The sequence below is a fragment of the Antechinus flavipes genome, chromosome X, assembly GCF_016432865.1.
Source record: "Antechinus flavipes isolate AdamAnt ecotype Samford, QLD, Australia chromosome X, AdamAnt_v2, whole genome shotgun sequence".
NCBI classification, from domain to species: domain Eukaryota; kingdom Metazoa; phylum Chordata; class Mammalia; order Dasyuromorphia; family Dasyuridae; genus Antechinus; species Antechinus flavipes.
Window position 1 is genome coordinate 17,341,957 of NC_067404.1, and position 19,710 is coordinate 17,361,666.

General features: G+C 38.9%; 1 protein-coding gene across 2 annotated transcripts; it reads left to right on the forward strand.

Annotated features, from left to right (window-relative positions):
- Positions 1–11,777: 11,777 nt before the first annotated feature.
- On the forward strand, positions 11,778–17,458 carry LOC127542903 (NTF2-related export protein 2-like). Of its 2 annotated transcripts, XM_051968807.1 has the most exons (5): positions 11,778–11,958; positions 13,784–13,870; positions 14,953–15,097; positions 15,806–15,955; positions 16,660–16,755. In XM_051968807.1, exons 1-4 carry the CDS (start codon positions 11,944–11,946, stop codon positions 15,910–15,912), a joined length of 354 nt encoding a protein of 117 aa, XP_051824767.1. In that variant the 5' UTR covers positions 11,778–11,943; the 3' UTR covers positions 15,913–15,955; positions 16,660–16,755. The 2 variants fall into 2 exon arrangements, with proteins under 2 accessions (XP_051824767.1, XP_051824766.1); XM_051968806.1 differs by lacking the exon at positions 15,806–15,955 and having other exon boundaries at positions 11,812–11,958; positions 16,660–17,458.
- The last annotated feature ends 2,252 nt before the right edge of the window (positions 17,459–19,710 follow it).

Here is a 19,710-nt window from a genome sequence, read left to right on the forward strand (position 1 = left end):
CCAGCTCATTTTCTAGATGAGGAACCTGAGGCAGACAGGGTGAAAAGACTTGCTCGGGGTCACACAGCAGTAAGTGGCTGAAGCTGGATTTGAACTCAGGTTTTCCTGACTTCAGGCAGCGCCACCTAGCGGACCCGAAGTCCTATTGACAAGGGAGCAATTAAATGCTTCCTTCATTTCATAAACCCATTATTAACTCCCTTAATCAGCAGTGAGATGTCACACAGTTTAAAAACAAACAAAAGCAGGGCTCAGGATGGTCTGGAGTGTCATGCTAAGAGTTAAACGTAAGCTGGCTGACAAAAAATGGTCCATAGGTGAATTGGTCAAAAGGGAGGGCTTTCTCTGTCCCTTCATCCCCCCCTAATAACTAGCTATAGGCCGCGATACCCCTTATCGTCACTAGATGTCCTTGAAAACCCATGCTGTGTTCCTCAATAGCATTTAACAGGTCGACAGGCATTAATTAAACCTGCTAGGGGCTGGGGAAAAAGCCCTTGCTTTCAGGGAGCACATCACCTATTGGTAGAGATAACATGCACAAATAAGTACCCAAGATAAACAAAATGCCAGGTAACGGCTGCGGGAAGTTCTGAGATCTAAGATCAAGAAGGGCTTCATGTAGGGTGGTGGCATTTGAGCTGAATTTTAAAAGAAAATGAGTGATTTTAAGATGCAGAGGTGAGGTTGGGATACATTTAGGAGGGTCTGACTATGTAAAAGCGTGCAGATTTGAAATGCTGTTTTGTGTAAAGAACAGCAAGAAGGCAAATTTAGTTAGACTATATAAGACGTAAAAGGGAATAATGTATAATAATTTAGAAAGGTTGGTTGTTGCCAGGTCCTAAAAGGCTTTCAGTGTCAAACAAAGGAGTGTGTATTGTTTCCCAGATGCCCCATGAAGCCAGTGGAGTTTAGTGAGCAAAGGATTGACATGTTCGGACTTGGGCTTCAGCAATATTCCTTTGGCAGATTAGTGGAGGGCAGATCGGAGAGGGGAGAGACTTGAGCTAGGAAATCAATTCAGAAGCTATCGAAAAAGACAAAGTGAAGACATGAGGTTATGGGAATAGAGAGAATAGAAAATAGAAATAGAAAAAATACAAGAGAGATTGTGAAGACAGGAATGACAAGATGTGGCTGAAGGAGAGAGGATCATGGGATAGAGATGATAGAGCATTGGTTGAATCACTAGTGATAAAGGAAAGGCAAATTGAAACAAGTCTCATTAGGTGGCTAAAGATGACAAAAGATGAAAATGTTAAATGTTGGAGGCTCTGTGGGAAGACAGGCACACTAATGCACTGTTAACAGAACTATGAAATCATGTAAGTATTCTAGAAAATAATCATGAAAGTGGAAAGTCATTACACTGTATAAGTCCTCTGACCTGGCAATGTCACACAACTGGACGTGGTTTAATAAGGAAAAGGATCCATATATACAAAAATATTTATAGTAGCACTTTTTTGATAGTAAAAAGAACATTGGAAGAATGTGGAGATCGATATAAGGATCAATCAGGGACTGGCTAAACAAATTCTGTTTTGTAAATGAAGTGGAATATTATTATGCTATAACAGATGATGAATTCGGAGAAACTTAGGAAGTCATGTAGGAAATGATGTAAAATAAAGTGAGCAGAACCAGGAAAACAATAACTATGAAGATTAGTCCTGAATTCAGATGACTGATGGGGAAATGAGCCTTTCTTCTCTCAGAATAGAGTTGAGCATATATTGTCAGACATAGTCAGTATACTGGTTTGTTTTGCTCAAGTTTCATTCTTTGGGGATGGGAGGAGGATGCTGTTGGGGAGTAGAGTCATGGGGAAGTGATAATATAAAATAGAGGAAAATATCAATAAGAAAACAAATAGATTAAGGGGGTTTTAGGCTTGGAGTTAGGAAGTTGAGGAAAATAGGATGCAGTCTCCATTTTGCTAAATAAAGTAGGAGGCAAGGAAATCTGCTGAAGAGAAGAAAATGGAAGGGGTTTTAAGGGCTTGAGAAAAATGATTTGAAATTGCTCTTGTAGAGAGAGAGAATAGAGTCAATCCAAGAAGATGGAAAAAAAGATCAGCTGAGGAAAGTGAGATGGGAAAGTATATGGTAGAACTGGTCAAGATTTGAGTATTGGAAGCATTTGAACACTTACAGAACAAAGGGGTAAGAGAATCAAGAGTGGAAGTCAGTCTAGAATCGAACTGATCAATTATAGGGTCAATCCTGAAGGGGAAAAGTGAGATCAGAGTAAGAGTGCAAGCAAGAAAAAAAGGGAGAAATGAAGAGACAAAAAATTGTGGTGAAAATGAAAAACAGGCTTAGAAGGAGTGAGGGAGAGAAGAAGTAGAAACTACTTAGAAGAGGGAACCCAAAATAGATACTTTAGAGGCATTAATTCCACAAAGGACTAAATAAGCATAAGGGCAATGTATCAAAGAATAAACACTCAGAACAGACAGAAGGGGAAGATAAATAATGAAGAGAACAAGAGAAAGAAAAACATTTTTATTTTATTTTTAAGAAAAACATTTTAGAATAAGGTATAGAAAATAAAAATTTAAAAACTAATGAGAAAAGAAGAGTTGAAGGGGAGGTTTTACTTGATTACTTAATTGAGAGGGGAAAATTAAATAATTAGATATAGGGATGCAATAAAATGGAACTAATAAGCTAAGCAAAACTCCTTCAAAAACAGGAGGCAAGGTTCGAGGATGAGGGGAAGAGAACTAGTAGGAATAAGAATGTCTTAAAGTTGATTAAGCTAAAAAAAAAAAAAACTGAAGTGATGATGTACTGCATTTGTAAAGGAAGAGGCAAATAATTCTAATTTGGAAAAAAATACATAGATAAATGGAGGAAAATATAAACCCAAATCTCATAACTTTAAGTGAGAATGGATTAATCAGTCCAATAAAATAAAAAGCAATAACAAATTGGATAAGAAAACAAAATCAAAGACCTACATAGAACATATATAAGGATATGTAAGAAAATTTACATCAAGTGAATCCAAAAAAGCAAGAGTTATCGTCATGCTATCGAAGTAAAAACAAACATTCAGAATAAAAAAGAGATACATAAGAAAACAACATTATGCTGAAAGGAACTATTGAAAAGAAACCGGTATAAGTATTAAATTCATATAATTCAGAAAGGAAAAAAATAACTGAACTCCAAACAAAAGCAGACAATAATGCAACAGTTACAAGTTTAGTAAGGTACAAAAGTATCAATATCCTTCAGCTAAAAGATTTATGGACTACTAAAGAACATACATATACACACACATATATGTACGTATGTATTTAATTGACCATGTATTGGGGTAGAGAAATAGTAAATCCTTTCTTTACAGGAAACCAAAAAAACATCAATCCAGTAAACACAAAGTATGAACTCAAATGAAGACTTAACAATGAACTCCCAAATAACAAATGAATCAAAGAACAAATCATAGAAACAATGAATATGTAAGAAAATGATAATTTTGAAACAATATACAAAAATTTCTAGGATGCAGCTATAGAATTTCTGGGGATGGGAGAGCACGGAGAAATCATATTCTTACAAAAACACATTGAAAAATAGAAAAAAAGAGGATTAACGAATTGAATATGCATTTGAAAATTAGGAAGCCAACAAATGAACAAACTTAAAGTAAGCACAAAAATGATATTACAAAATTAGAGGAAAAATAAACTGGAAACAAAAGCCACTACAGAAATAAAAAAATAAAGCTAAAAGCTGTTTCTTTGGAAAAAAATTAATAAAATTTGACAAAATTTTATATAAAATAATCAAATCAAGAAAGCAGAAAAATAAAAAAAAAGAAAACAAGGTGAAATCACACCAAGAGCAAAAGATATAAAAAGAATGATCAGAAGCTACCATGTGTATATGTTAATAAATCTGAGCCTGGAAAAGAGAAGAATAAGTCCAAAACCAGAAAATAGCCAAAGTAATAGAAGACCATTTTAAATAATCCAATCTCAGAAAAAGAATTACATCTAGCTGTAAGGACAAAACAAAGCTTCTTTATCCTGATTTTAGGACAAATCTATCAAACTTCTAAAGAACAACCAACCTTATGCAAATTATGATGAAAATTTGAGAAGAAAAAACCAATTGTATTCTTTGTTGTGAATTCTTATTGAATGGGACCATGAGATTTTTGGTGAACATCATTCTCTTGGTATAAAATGATCCACATCATATACAAAGCTATTTATAGCAACTCTTTTTGTGATGGCAAACAATTGGAAATTGAAGGGATGCCCATTAATTGGGGAATAGCTGAATAAACTGTGATATATGATTGTAATGGGATGCTATTGAGCTGTAAGAAATGATGAGTAGATAGATTTCAGAAAACCTGGAAAAACTTACATGGATTGATGCTGAGTGAAGTGAGCAGAGCCAGAACATTGTACACAATACCAGAAATATTGTACAATGATCAACTGTGAATAACTTAGCTCTCCTTAGCAATACAATGATCTGAGACAATTCCAAAAGACTCATGGTGAAAAATGCTAACCACATCCCAAGAAAGAACTAATGGAATCTGAATGTAGATCAAAGCAGACCTTTACACTTATTTTTGGTCTTTTTTTCCTTTTTTTTCTGTTTTTTCTTTCACAACCTGACTAATGTGGAAATGTGCTTTACATGATTGTTCATGTATAACCCCTGTCAGATTATCTGCTTGCCATCTTGAGGAGGTGGGAAGGGAGGAAGGGAGGAAGGGAGAAAAAATTTGAAACTCAAAAATCTTATAAAAATGATGAAAATTACGTTTATATGTAATCGGAAAAAATACTATTAACATAAAAAATAAAATGATCCTATGCATCCTAGCTTACCCTTCGTATGTAGCATAGAAAATTTGTTTAGATCCATATAAGTCCAAATTGGTACTTACAGGAGGCAATTCAATCAATCAATCCATCAGCATTTATTAAGTACCTATTAATGTATCAGGCATTAAGCTAGGGACTGAGGATACAAAAAATTTACATTTGCTCCAAGAGGTAATAGGGAACCACTAGAGTTTATTAAACAGGGAAGTGAGATGTGCTTTAGGCAAACAACTTTGGCAGCTGTGTAGAGGATAGATTGAAGAAGGTAGGACACTTGAGATAGGGTGATCAATTGAGAGGCTATTGAAGAACTCCAGGTGAGAAGTGATGAGAGCCTGAATTAGGATGAGAGTTGTGACATAGAGAGAAAAGGATAGTTATGAGAGAGATTGGGGGGGAAAAGGGGGAGAGATGGAGGTGGAATTCATAAGAATTGGCAACTGGTGAGGGAATGAGGAATCAGGAATGGCACCAAGGCCAGCCCTGTGCTAAGTATTGGGAACACAAAAAAGGTACAAGACAGTTCCTGCTTTCAAGAGCTCACATTCTAATGGGGAAAACAATCTTGCACAAAAAGGAGATAGACAGGATAAAGTGGAAATAACTAAAAAAGATAAGACACTCGAATTAAGGAAGATCAGGAAAGGCTTCTTATAGAAGATAAGATTTTCTGTGGGACTTGAAGGAAGCTAAGGAATCAGAAAATGGTAATAAAGAAGGAAAAAGTCCCAGGTATGTGAGGCAGTCAACGAAAATAACGAGTCTGGAGATAGAGTATCTTGCTCAAGAAACACCAGGGAGGCCACTGTCACTAAATTAGTTTATGGTGGGAAGTAAGGTACAAAAAGGTTTAGACTGAGAACTCCTTGAGGGACAGGGACTGTATTTTGCCTCCTATTGTCTTCTCAGCACTTAGTATAATGTCCAGCATATAGTAGGCGCTTCAAAAATGTTTGCTGATTGATTGAAAGGTCTCAAGGGGGCAGGTTATGAAGGACTTTGAACATCAGAGAATTTTATATTTGATCCTGTTGGTGGTCAGAAGCCATTGTTGTGTTTTGAGTAGGCGGAGTGACATGGCCACTGGAGAATGGCCTAGAAACAGGGAGACCAACCAGTAGATTGTTGCAATAGTTCTGATGTGAGGTGATAAGGACTTGCACCAGATTGGTGTCTGCATCAGAGGAGAGAAGGTGATCTATACTAGAGATATTTCTAAGGTAAAATAGTATTTTGGCAACAGATTGAATATGGGGTTGCGGGATGAGAAAGTGTGAGGAGTTAGGCATGAAGGTTGTGAACTGCGAGACTGTGGAAGAATAGTGGTACCTTCAAAAGTAACATGGAAATAAAGAAGAGAGGGAACATTTTGGGGGGAAGACAATGAGTTCAGTTTTGCCCATGTTTAGTTTAAGATGTCTACAGGACAGTTTAAGATGTCCAATAGACATGTGGAGATGGGAGACTGGAGGTCAGCAAAGAGGTTAGAATTATTTAAGTGTCCTTGGCTACACCCAAAGAAAGAACTCTGGGAAATGAATATAAACTGCTTGCATTTTTGTTTTTCTTCCTGGGTTATTTCTACCTTCTGAATCCAATTCTCCCTGTGCAACTAGAGAACTGTTCGATTCTGCACACATATATTGTATCTAGGATATACTGTAACCTATTTAACATGTAAAGGACTGCTTGCCATCTCGGGGAGGGGTGGAGGAAGGGAGGGGAAAAATCAGAACAGAAGTGAGCACAAGGGATAATGCTAAAAAATTACCCTGGCATGGGTTCTGTCAATAAAAAGTTATTAAAAAAAAAAGATAAGTGTCTTTGGGCCACCCATCATTAAAGGGAGTGAGCTAAATATGTCTCCACCAAAGGAGACAGAAGAGTTAGATAGAAGTAGAAGTAGAATAGAATGATGTCATGGAAACCTAAGGTGAAGAGCATCAAAGAGACAAAGAGAAGACAATGACTAACGGTGTCAAAGCCTGCAGAGGGGTCAAGGAGAATGAGGATTGAAAATAAGCCATTGGATATGGCAATTAAGAGATCATTAGGAAATTTGGAAAGAGCAGTTTCAATTGAATTAGGACAGAAACCAGATTGTAGAGAGTTAAGAGAGAGGAAATGAGGTAGAGGTACCTGTTGCAAAAGATATTCTCCAGGAGTTTAGCCAAAAAGAAGGAGAAGAGCTATAGGATGGTAGCTAAGGTGGATAGATGGATCAAATAAGGGTTTTTTTTTTTTTTTGAGAATGGGGAAGACAACGGCATATTTGTAGGAAGCAGGGAAGCAGGAAGTAGACAGGAGAGAGTGAGAGTGGGAATGATTGAGAGCGAGTGATCTGCTAGAGAAGTTGGGTTGGCATGGGTTCACTTGTGCATGTAAAAGTGTTTGCCTCATGAAGAAAGACCACCTCTTCATGGGAAGTTGATGAAAGTGAAGATAGTTGCAGAAGGCTTCTGAGCGATGGAAGATGGAAGAAGAGAGAAGAGAGAGTTGTTAGTGAATGACCTCCTTGATGCAAGGATCTCACCTGAGAGTATGGAGATGGGGAGCCATGGAAGATTTAAGTAGGGAGGAAAAGGTTTGGGGAAGATGCTATGATGAGTGGTATAATAAGTCAATTCAGGAGTTGTAAAAGCTTACTTTGCTTCAGGAAAGATATAATTCAAATTATGTAACATAAACTTGAAGTTCACTCTGTCAACACAGTTTTATAGTTTTTTCCTTAACTTCATTTAGCAAAAAATGTTTAGAATAAAGATGATGGATGGTGGGAGTGATCCAAGGCTGAGGCTTGGAAGGACAAGATCTTCAGTAAGATAGGGGTAATAGCGAGTTGAACTGGTTTGCCAAAGGATCAAGATAGGGAAGGGATGAGAGGATGTAAAGGTGCTCACTTGGAAAGGAACTGAGGGATGTAGGGACTAGAAGTCATAGTAGGAATAATGAACAGGTTTTAGGGTATTAAGACAGGAGAGGAGGAATGACTATAGACTGTGATCAGATAAGGGGATTTCAGAATCCCCTTGATGCATCTGTGGGTGACGACAAGCTCAATGACGATCTCTGTGTGTAGCTGTGGTGGGGTGGAGGAGGAGGTCATGGGAAATGAATGAGTTGAGGTCTTTGGAGGTTCAAGTATTTGAGAAATATCAATTTGCATGTTGAAGAGCCCTAACATAAGGGCAGGAGTTAGAGAGGAAAGAAAGATTGTGAACCATGTACCGAATTCATTGAAGAAAGAAGGGTAGTGATGCCTTATGAACAATCATTACCAGAATTTTGTTTGGGTGGTAGATATGGATGGAGTGAACCTCAAAGAAGGAGAGGTTACTGAGTGATGATAGTAGTGAGAGAACTTGGAAATGGCAATGGGGAAAAGGGAATATTACAATTCCCACTCCTCAACCAGTGTGTTGAGGGGAAATTAGGATAAGTGCAACTACTAGAAAAGGTAGCCAGGGAGGTTGGTTCAGGAGGGAGCCAGGTCTCAGCAAATAGAAGATGAAGGAAAGAGTAGGAAAAGCAAAGATTTAAGATAAAAAACAAGTCTATTCCTTATGGAATAAGCATTCTAGAGGGCACAGTGGAAAAGATGAATAGCTTTAGAATGGGACATTATTGGTATGGCATTTAAGGGATGGGAATAGAAATTGGCAGTGGGGGATGGAGACTTGGGTTTTAGTAACAACAGTTGGGAGTTCAGAATCACTAGGATGGAAAGGATGTGATTAGGTGGGAGTTGGTTAATCAATGAGGAATGAGTTCAGGTAGCTTATCAATTTCTCTAGTGGTTTAGCCTCAGGAGAGACTCCTATAGGTTGGCAGCTCAGCAGAGTTGTTAGATTGCTTTCTCTCCTTTCCCTACAGATAGGCCAGACCAGACCAGGAGCCTGGGAGAGAGAGAAGGATGGAGTGATGTCTCTCTTTTTTCCCTCTGCATTTTAGGAAGATGCCAGACTGGAAACTTTAATAGCGGTCTCTATCTTTTGCAGGATGAAAGGATCTCCTGCCACCAGGAGGGTTCAAATAAGTTCAAATATTTAATCAAGTAACCTTTTTTTTTTTAAGTAAAAATTTTTAAAAGTTTTTTTAAAGTAAAAAAAAATTTTTAAAAAAACTTTAACCAAGTAAACTTTGCTATTTCAAAGAAAGAATGGCAGTTCCCTCAACAGTTGATTGACCAAGTCCTTAACAGATTGTTCTTATTTCTCATCTGAACTTTCTAAATGATGTTACTAGGGCACAGGGTAAAGTGTTCAGAGTGGGTGGAACAGTACAAGATAAAGCTGGAACCAATTTTTTTTTTTTTTATGTCGGGAGAACAAGGTTAGAGGATTAAATGCCAGACTAAGGAGTTTGTGTTTTATACTAGAAGTAACAGAGAGCCCCTGAAGGCTTCTATGTAGCCAAGTGATGTTATCAGTGTGATGTAGTGGAACAAAGTATTTGGAATCAGATAATTTGGCTACTTATAATTATTCACCTTAGGCAAGGTATTTCACCTTTCTGAGCTGGGATAGCTTCATTTGTGAATGGGTGTAATAATCTGACCTCTCAGGGGGTAATTGTTCTGAGGATGTTCTAGAATCTAGAGCTTTATGTAAAATTCACCTATCTTTGGATTTCCAATCCCAAGGCCTGATTCATTTGATTAAAGGGTTGAGTTGTTTTGTTGTTCAGTCATTTTTCAGTCATATCTGACTCTGTGATCCTATTTGGGGTTTTCTTGGCAGAGATGGTGGAATAGTTTGTCATTTCCATCTCCAGCTCTTTTTATAGATAAGGAAACTCAGGAAGATGAGTCTTTTGACTGCAGGCCCAGTCTACTTTGACACTGAGCTGCCTAGCTGTTGAGTATGTGTAAACTATTCTACTTAACCAGGGCATGTTGGCAAATATCTAATAACCTGCTCTCTGAAGAAGAAAAAAAGTGCCCATGATACACTTTTTAAGTTAACTTGCATTATGAACATTTTCTCTATGCTTTCATAAATCGAGACAACAAACCAACAAAACAAATCAAACCCAAATCTGTAGGTGGTTTTTAAGGTGTAAATGCTCATCTTGAAAATGTAATGACCAGGGCAGCTAGGTGGCACATTGGATAGAGCACCAGCCTTGAACTCAGGAGGAGCTGAGTTCAAATATGACACTTAAATACTTCCCAACTGGGTGACCTTGGGCAACTCACTTAACCCCAATTGTTTCAGGGGAAAAATGTAATGACCAGCTCTCCACCTTCAGCACAACTCTGCCCTTACCTTCCTATGGTGACTGACTGGCATTAAACACCGGAATATCCATTTAGACCATGTTACCATGGAAATTTCACCAGGTTAAAATCTCATGTCTGGCTCTTACTATCTGTGTGTGATTTGGGGCAAGTCTTTTCACATTTCCTATGCCTTAGTTTACTTCTTTGTAAAATGAGGGAGGACAGACTCAAAAGTCAGTGAAATGCCCTTTATCTACAGGTGTTATGATGTGTCTACTTGGTTTTCTATCTCCACAGAACAAAACATCACTCTCTGGTTACTATTCCTCTAAATGTGGAATATCCTCCTATTACAATAGCTACTTGGAGAGCAGGGATTGTTTCCTTATTTCACTTCTTCAACAAAGGAGATAACGTTGGTGAGGAGGGACTGGAGTTTAGGAAAGAGACTGGGATTCTAGGCAAAGGTCTGGGAATCATTTATTTAAAGAGGCTCATAAAAACTCACCGAAGCTAATGAGGTTACCTAGAGAATGTGGAGAGAAAACAGAAGGCCCAGGACAGAGCCCTGGGTATATACCCAGTTAGTAGGTGGAATATGTAGGGTGATCCAGCAAAGACTGACAAAGAATAGACAGAAAGGTAGGGGGGAGAACCAGGAAAGAACAATGGAGAAGAGGGTAACCAAGGAGGTTTTGAGTGACTTCACATGTGTCCTTAATCTGGAACTCAAAAATTTTAATAACAAAGGTTAAAAAAAATTTTTTTTTACATGTAACTGGGGAAAATAAAATACTAAATAAACAATGAGAGTATCTATGCAGGAGGATGTATTACAAGTGTCCAATGCTGCAGAGAAGTTAGAAAGGTGAGGACTGGAGAAAGGCCTTTGGGTTCAGCAACAAAATCATTGCTAATTTTGGGGTGTAGTTTTAGGCAAGTGGTGAGAACAGAAGCCAGATTTCAGAGTTAAGAAGAGAGTGAGAGGAAAGGAGGTAGAGGTACTGATCGTGGAATTTAGCCATAAAAAACAGAAGATCTAGAGGATGATTAGTTAGTTGCGATGGAAGGACGGAGTGAGAGGGTTTGGTTTTATTTTGAGGACGGGGGATGGAAGCTTGCAAGCAGGAGACAGGGAGAGATTGAAGATCAGTGAGACATCAGTCCGATCAGAAGGTGGGATGGTGTGGGGCTCACTTGTGCATGTAGAAGCCTCGGTCCTGGCCATAGGAACGATCAGTTCGAGGAGTGGAAGGAGGCTGTGAGAGAGAGAGCATGAGAGAGATGGAGGATAGGGGAAGGGAGAAGAGGCAGCTCCTGGCTAATAATCACATCACTTTTTTCCCCGTAAAATAGGGATTCCAGTCTCAGGCCCTCCCCAGATTCTCGGTTTCTCAATCGGAAAACAAGGAATCCCTTCATTTTAGCCATATCCTTAACCTAAGGGCAAATGCCCGTGTTTGATAGGTACAGATATCTTCGGCCGACACACCACGAGGATAACGGGCTACCGCTCAGTCCCTTGGATTTGACTTTTCCTCGTGAACGCTCCCTCAGACAAGCTCCGCCCAGAAGCCTCATCTCTCGTCTTTCATTGGACTCTGGCCCCACCTCATGCCCATTGGACAGGGGCCGGAGGCTCAGCTAGCCAATCAGCGGCGGGAAAACTGCTACGTTAAAAAGAGGCGGAACGGGAGTGATCGCGCCCGTGTTAGAGTTGGAGGAGGCGGGGCCAACCGGTGAGAGCCGGAAGGGCTTCTAGAAGAATTCAAGTTTACCTCTTCAGTGTGCTGAGCTGCCGCCACACCTCGCCTCAAGCCCCGATTTGCTGAAACTGCTTTCTCGCTAGGAAGCAGCAATGGCAATGGCTGTAGTAAGTTCCAGCGTGGCGTTGTGTTGATAGGTAGGGGAGGGGGGCGGCACCACCTGTCCCGCTGGTCCCGGAGCGGGGCCTGAGGTGCGGTGGGCCCACCTTCCCGCCCTCTCTTCTTCCTCTCTCCCCTTCGGCCTCCCTTCCCCTTCCCAACCCCCAACCGCCGTTGCTTCTCGAACGGGACCCTTTCCGGGCAGGCCGCGTGAGTCTCTGACAGCAGGGAAGAGGCAGAGTCCGAGGGCGGGCGGGGTCGGGGTCGGAGGGGGCGGGCCCGGGGCTACACCTACTGAAACGGTGGCGCGATGCCGGCTCGGGGCGGGAGTGAGGGTGTGGCCTCCTGCTGCTGTTCCGTGAGTTTAACTTCTTGAAAACACCTTCCTCACAAGTGAGTGGGTGTGGACACGGCCGAGGTGCTAGGAGCTTGTGGGCCCAGGAGAGGCCTTGGGATGTCCGTGCACACCAGAACTACAGAATCACAGCTTCCGAGCCTTAGGATCACCCCAGATCCTAGCGGAGCCATCGGAGGGGAAACTGAGGCTGAGACCGACGGGGCTTCAGAGGCCGTCGATTTATACTCCCTCGTTTTACAAAAGGGGAACCAGCCCTAGAGAGGGAAAGTGACTTTCAAATTCAAATACAGAAATCTAGAGATGACCTCAGAGGTCGTATCTAAAGCTGTTATACTCATGTAGAGGTGAGATGAACTTGGCCCAACTTTTACAAGCGTATATACTGAATTTTTCCAACTTTGATAAGTGTATATGCTGAGTTTTTCCAGCTTTCGTAAGTATATATGTTGAATTTTTCCAACTTTTACAAGTATATACTGAATTTTTCCAACTTTTATAAGTGTATATGTGGAGTTTTCCTAACTTTTATAAGTATATATACTGAGTTTTTCCAACTTTGATAAGTGTATGTGCTTTTTCCAGCTTTTGTAAGTATATATGTTGAATTTTTCCAACTTTTACAAGTATATACTGAATTTTTCCAACTTTGATAAGTGTATATGTGGAATTTTCCTAACTTTTATAAGTATATATACTGAGTTTTTCCAACTTTGATAAGTGTATGTGCTTTTTCCAGCTTTCGTAAGTATATATGTTGAATTTTTCCAACTTTTACAAGTATATACTGAATTTTTCCAACTTTGATAAGTGTATATGTGGAATTTTCCTAACTTTTATAAGTATATATACTGAGTTTTTCCAACTTTGATAAGTGTATGTGCTTTTTCCAGCTTTCGTAAGTATATATGTTGAATTTTTCCAACTTTTACAAGTATATACTGAATTTTTCCAACTTTGATAAGTGTATATGTGGAATTTTCCTAACTTTTATAAGTATATATACTGAGTTTTTCCAACTTTGATAAGTGTATGTGCTTTTTCCAGCTTTCGTAAGTATATATGTTGAATTTTTCCAACTTTTACAAGTATATACTGAATTTTTCCAACTTTTATAAGTTGTATATGTGGAGTTTTCTTAGCTTTTATAAGTGAATATACTGAGTTTTTCCAACTTTGATAAGTGTATATGCTGAGTTTTTCCATCTTTCATAGGCATATATGTTGTTTTTCCAGCTTTCATAGGTATATATGCTGTTTTTTCAGCTTTTATAAGTGTAAATGTGGAGTTTTCCCAGCTTTTCTAAATGTATATGCTGAGTTTTTCCAGCTTTCATAAGTATATAAGCTGTTCTTCCAGCTTTTATAAGTGTATATGTTGAATTTTTCCAACTTTTATAAATGTATATGCTGAGGTTTTCCAGGTATATGCTGAGTTTTTCAAACTTTTCCAACTGTGTATGCTGACTTTCTTCTAGGATTTTAAAACCAATGCAGATCAGGCTTGCAGAGCTGCTGAAGAGTTTGTCAATATTTACTATGAGACCATAGATAAAAGAAGAAGGGTGAGTATTATAGATGCTTTAAAAAGCAACTGAGATCCTTTGCCTTTTCTCACAGCCTTTGCAGCTGCTTTACATAAGTGAGTAGATATTTCTTTCTATTTAATTTTAGCTGCTTTCTGTTACTTAGCCATAGATTTAGAGATATTCAGCCTTTGAATCTTTCTAGCCTAATCCCTTCATTTTTTAATTAAGTAAACTGAGGTTCAAAAGAGCCAAGCAACTTGCCTACTGTCACAAGGAGTAAAAAAAAAAAAAATAACAACAGGTGGGATTTGAACCCAGGATGTGCAACTTCAAAGTCAGAGTTCCAAAATAGGATAATGCTGGTGAGAGTCTACCAGCTACCTGATTTTCTTTCATTTGTTCCTTCCTCTTCTTTGCTTGCTTCCTTCCTCCTTTTTCTTTCTTTCCCTTTATCCTTATGTTTATTCATTTCTCCCTCCCTCCCCCTTTCCTTCCTTCCTTTCTTTATTTGTTCCTTCCTTTCTCTTCTTTCCTTCCTTTCTTCCTCCTTCCTTTCTTTGTTCCTTTATTCATTTCTCCCTCTCTTCTTCCATCTCTCTGGACCTAGAGTCAGAAAGACCTAAGTTCCAATATGAACTCACACACATACTAGTTATGTGACCCTGAGCATGCCACTTAACTTCTGCTTGCCTCAGTTTCCTCAACTGTAAAAGGTTTTTTAGGATAAAATGGGATAAAACTTGTAAAGCACTTTGTAGACCTTAAAGCCTATGTAAATGTAGTAGCTATTATTTCTCCCCCATATCTGGTTACATTTCGTTACATTGGTAACATTAGGTACAACACAGCCCAGTTGGATTGACATTATACACTTATAATCCCCAATCTTTCCTATAACCAGTTTATGTAAGTTCTTTTCTTTCTGTGCATTTTGTTTATTAATCACTTTAGCTAAAGGCTAAATTGAGTAGAACTACAGCAAAATTGATGGCATGAAATTAGGAAAATAAATATTAACTAAAGGTAGAAGACAAATGGACTTGATGTAAAAAATAAAATTTACAAAGAATAGAACTAACACTTTCTCTCTCTCTCTCTCTTTCTCTCTCTCTCTCTAGGTATTGACTAGATTGTACCTTGATACTGCTACTTTAGTTTGGAATGGAAATGCCATATCTGGACTTAATGCTTTGAATGAATTTTTTGAGACATTGCCTTCCAGCGAATTTCAGATCAATGTGGTAGACTGCCAACCTGTGCATGGTAAGATCAGGAGTTTTCTCATGCAGTTAACATTTTATTCTTAAGTGCTGACATTAGACTTTAATTATTCAAAGTAGGTTGTTGAAAAATTTTGTATTTGATCACGAGTTAGTCATCTTAAACTCAAGAATCCTAAAACCTGGAAAAGGACCTTCTATTTCAGCCCCATCATTTGGCAGATGAGAAAATAGAGGTGTGAAGGGCACTGCTGTACAATCTAATGATCTGCAATCTCTTCAGAGGGAGCTCTGCTCCTTAACTAAGTTTGTGAGCTGAAGCAAATCAGAGACGCTCATGAAAGGAGGGAGATTTCAGGAGGAGATAAAACTTTAGAGTCATTCGGTAGCCACATATTTGGCCTTGAAATTATTCCATTTAGAAGTTTTTTCTCTATATATCCTGGACTAGTTTCCTATTTGTGATGATTCAGGTGTTTACCTGGCCCATTGCAGTGATATATCAGGGCTAAATGGGACTTTGGGTGCAGGAAAAAGAACAAAATAAATTCCTAAGCAAATACTTGCTTGCTGTGCCCTGAAAAGTCTAGATGAGAGTTACCCAAAATTGCTGAATAATGTATTCAAATTTCTTAGAGTCCTTTAATGTTTCAAAAAAGTAATTTAGGTCTAGACTCAAACTGTAACAATATTTCATGATCTTCCCCCTCTTCCCCAAGGTGGGCCATAAATCTTTCTTTTCTTCTTCTAGTACTATTTCTGGATGACGAGTTCCCCAGCAAAAAGAGCTTGCCAGGGAGCAAAGTGAACGAGATGGGTTCAAAACACCATGTGAAATACAGGCTTTCTGTTGTATAGAATCTTCAACTTTATATACTTTATATCCATCTAGAAGAAACAGGTCTTTGATATGTCTTTGGGATGCACTTGTGGCATTTAGCTTTCTGACTTTGTAAGTCAGAGAGTGCAGACTGGATATCTATATATCCTCTATGAGAATACTGGAGTTTTCCTAGTTAGAATACAAAGACCCTGTGGAAGGAAGGAAGGAAGAAGAGGGAAGGGAAGGGTCACGAGAGCTCATTTTTGTCCTTAAGGGAGGAACGTAGCATGTTATAGAGACCTGAGATAATTGCAGGAGGGAAAGGGTACCATCATTGGGGGAAATCAAGCAAGGCCTTGTATGGTACCTGAGCTAAGACTTCGATGAAAAGAAATATTAAGGCAGAAGTGCTGAGGAAGGGAGGATAGTTTGGAATTAATATGAGGAAAACAGGAGAGAGACCACCTGTGTGAAGACAGAGATGGGGCTGGCTTTACAGAACAGCAAATAGGAGAGGGCTTTAAGGGGATCCATAGAAACACCTATCCAAAGGGCCTTTGGAGCCAGATGGTGAAGAACTTTATATGCCAACCTGGGAGCTTGTACTTTGCCCTAGAGGCACTAAGGAGTGCCAGGTGGCGTTTAGCCTGGCAACTTTCACGAGAGCCAACTTGTGCCTTAGGAATTGGGACTGGAAAGAGGAGAGACTATTTGGGTCCTATTGTATCTAACTGAAAAATCTGCTTTTATGTGTGTCACCATTCCCTCCCTGTTCCGTGTAGAGCAAGCCACACAGAGCCAAACGACCGTCCTCGTGGTGACCTGTGGGACAGTGAAATTTGATGGGAACAAACAACGCTACTTCAACCAGAATTTCCTGTTGACTGCCCAAGTCACACCAAACAGCACCGTGTGGAAGATCGCCAGCGACTGCTTCCGTTTCCAGGATTGGGCTAGTTAGATCTCACCCAAAATGGCCAGATTCTCTGTCTCTGGTCCAAATGCTCCATCCAGTATTCTTGCTTTAAAATAGTTCAGATTCATTCATGTTCTCCTGTTGTTCAGTTCATTTCAGAAGTTCTGTGAACCCAGGGTGCGTCAGTGCCGATATGTCTGTAAAAATGACTTAAAATTCCCAATAGCAACTTTTAGGGTCACTTTTAAAAGCAGTGGACTTGTGTTTGTCTGTAACATGCCTTTTAAAAACTCTGTTACTGAAATGCTCACTGCTTACCTTTGTTAAAAGATCACCAAGCTAACAAAGACTATAAATCCAATCCAAGAAAAATTTAATTCTTTGTGTCCCATGGGCCCTTCTCATTGCACATGGGATATACAAACACTTGTCTCCTTTCGGTAAACATAAAAGTAGCTTCAATTTAGGAGCCATCTAAGTCAGGACAATCAAAACTGCTGATTTTTACTGGGTTTTCATAACTCCTCAAATATTCTGGAAATGTACTTTTGAAATATTGTTCAGATTCTGATGTTTAATGAATTTAAAAAGTAAATATTGAAAACCAATAGAACAAAACTTTTTGAAACTTTAAGTATTTGAATAAAAAACTTTGAATGCATAAATGGCTCAATTTTTTAGTTACTCCAAGTATTCATCCATCAGCTTCTTTGCCCTTTTCTCATCACTTTTCCTTTTTTATGATTGTAATTAATATAGACTTTTTCTTCTGAGGCTTCATTTTCCCTTTGTATTGTTTCATAAAGAATTTTTCCCTCACATTCCTTTAATATTCCTCACGTTTGTTTATCTTAATTGTTCGCTTATTTAATTGTATTGTGGTATGCTGTTATATTCACATACCATAATTTGTCTTAAGTATTCTATAGTGGATATAATGCTTCCAGTTTTTTGAAATTACAAATGATGCCTTCTGAGCATCTCTGGACATAGTATTTTTTCCCCCTTTTAGGGTCTGTTTCCCAAAACTAAATTATTGAATCAGGGTATGATTTGTTTTTGTAATTTCCACTGTACTGCCAGATGACTTTTCCAAAAGTTTTGACTACATTGCGTTTTCACTGGCCAAAAGGAGAGTAAAGTGTTTTGGAGTGGTTAGCATCCAACTAGCTAGATCAAAAGGTGGGCTATATCCAAAATGAAAGTGTATAGAAAAAAAAAGAAAGCAATAAGATCTAGTGTAGTAATCTGTGGATTCAAAGAGTTGGTGCCTCTGAATGATTTCCTTTTCCCTCCGTTCCTCAAGGCTCTTTCATTTATAACGTGGCCCTCAATTCACTTGGTAATCCTCAGCAAGAGAAGTGGCTTCTATGTTTTATATGGAGACATTCTGCTAACTTGAACAGGGTTCTTTTTCCTTTGAATTTTGAAGTTGTTTAAAAAGAGGCAGCAAGGATGAGTGATTAGAGACTTAGCCAGGAAAACCGAGTTCAGTCCTGCCTCTGCTCCACACTGGCTGTGTCACCGTGAACAACTCAGTACCCTCTCAGTAACCACATAGCTGTTTAGGAATAGAAGTTGTAGAGTGAAGTGCCAAGCTGCTTTGATAGAGAAAGTGTCATCAGGATTTTCTAACATCTATGAAATCCTGAGTCCAGATGAAGTTGTTTAAATATCACAATGATTTGTCCACTGGGGGGAAAAAAAAGCTGCTTTCATATAACAGATGGTCTTTACTAGAGAGTTAGTTATTTCCAAATTTCTTTCCTTAGTCTTCTGCCTCACTCGTTGTGAAAGCAAGAAAATAAAAACCATTACGAATATATATAGATATGTAAAACAAAGTAGAATTGCTTTCTACAAGATAGTTGTTTATATAAAATAAAATGGAGAAAAGCAGATCTTCATAAGCCTACAGACTTCAAAAGAGCAGATGGATTTATCTCTAAACTTTTCAATATGTGGGATCTTACTTTGCTAATCTCTTTTCCAGACTTAAAAAGAAAAAAAATAGTCTTCAATCTGCTCTGTCTTTATTTTTAATTTTTTTTAATAGTTACATATAGTGTCAGTTTTAGAACCCTGAAATCCAAAATAAATGTAGAAAGTTCATTCATAAGACTAGACAGCATTGAAAGAGACTAGTCTAATATCTTCACACAAAGTCACAGAGCTATTAAGTGGTACAGCTGGGATTTAAACCTCTTGACCTGAAGTCCAGCACTCATAGGATCAGAGATTAGCGCTAAGAATAACTTCAGGGGCCATCTAGTGTAATCCCTTGTTTTTACAGATAAGGAAACAGGCTCCAAAAGTAAGAATGATGACCTAAAATCACTGGCAGTAAGTGACAGTTAAGATTTGAATTCAGGTCTTCAGATGCCACGGTCAGTGGTTTTTCCTCAGCACCACTTGCTATTCATTTTAACCCATGTGTTACCGTGCCTACTCTGCAAGCCACTGGGTATCCAAAGATAAGAAAGGAACAGTCCCTCTCAGGCAGCTTGTATGCCAAGGGGGGGGATACAACATGAATATAGATAAGTGCCAGGAAACTTGCAGAAGGAGAATGCTGGCACATCCAGGGGTTTCATGGAGGAGACAAAGTGAGGAAAGACTCTATGCTGATGACGGGGGCGAGGGTGTTGGGCGAGAGCCTTAAATGAGGGCATGGAGAAAGAGATGGAAGGTTGGCTTGGGGAATAGTTAGCAAACAACTTTGGGACACAAAGTGTAAGAGAGGGAATAATAAGAAAAGTCTGGAAGGAGGTGGGAGTCAGATCTTGGAGGGCTTTCAATGCCTGGCTGAGGAGCTGGTAATTTAATCTAGATCTGGAAGTTTGGGAGCAGGGGGTTGACCTGGCTGGATGCAGACCTTTGGAAAGGAATTTTGACAGACTGGGCTGGAGAGGGGAGG

What these genes read in the sequence shown, in the direction of transcription:
- LOC127542903 (XM_051968806.1), top strand. An exon ending in CCATAGATAAAAGAAGAAGG is followed by an intron (nt 13,871 to 14,952) that starts GTGAGTATTATA and finishes CTCTCTCTCTAG; the next exon opens with GTATTGACTAGATTGTACCT. An exon ending in AGACTGCCAACCTGTGCATG is followed by an intron (nt 15,098 to 16,659) that starts GTAAGATCAGGA and finishes TGTTCCGTGTAG; the next exon opens with AGCAAGCCACACAGAGCCAA.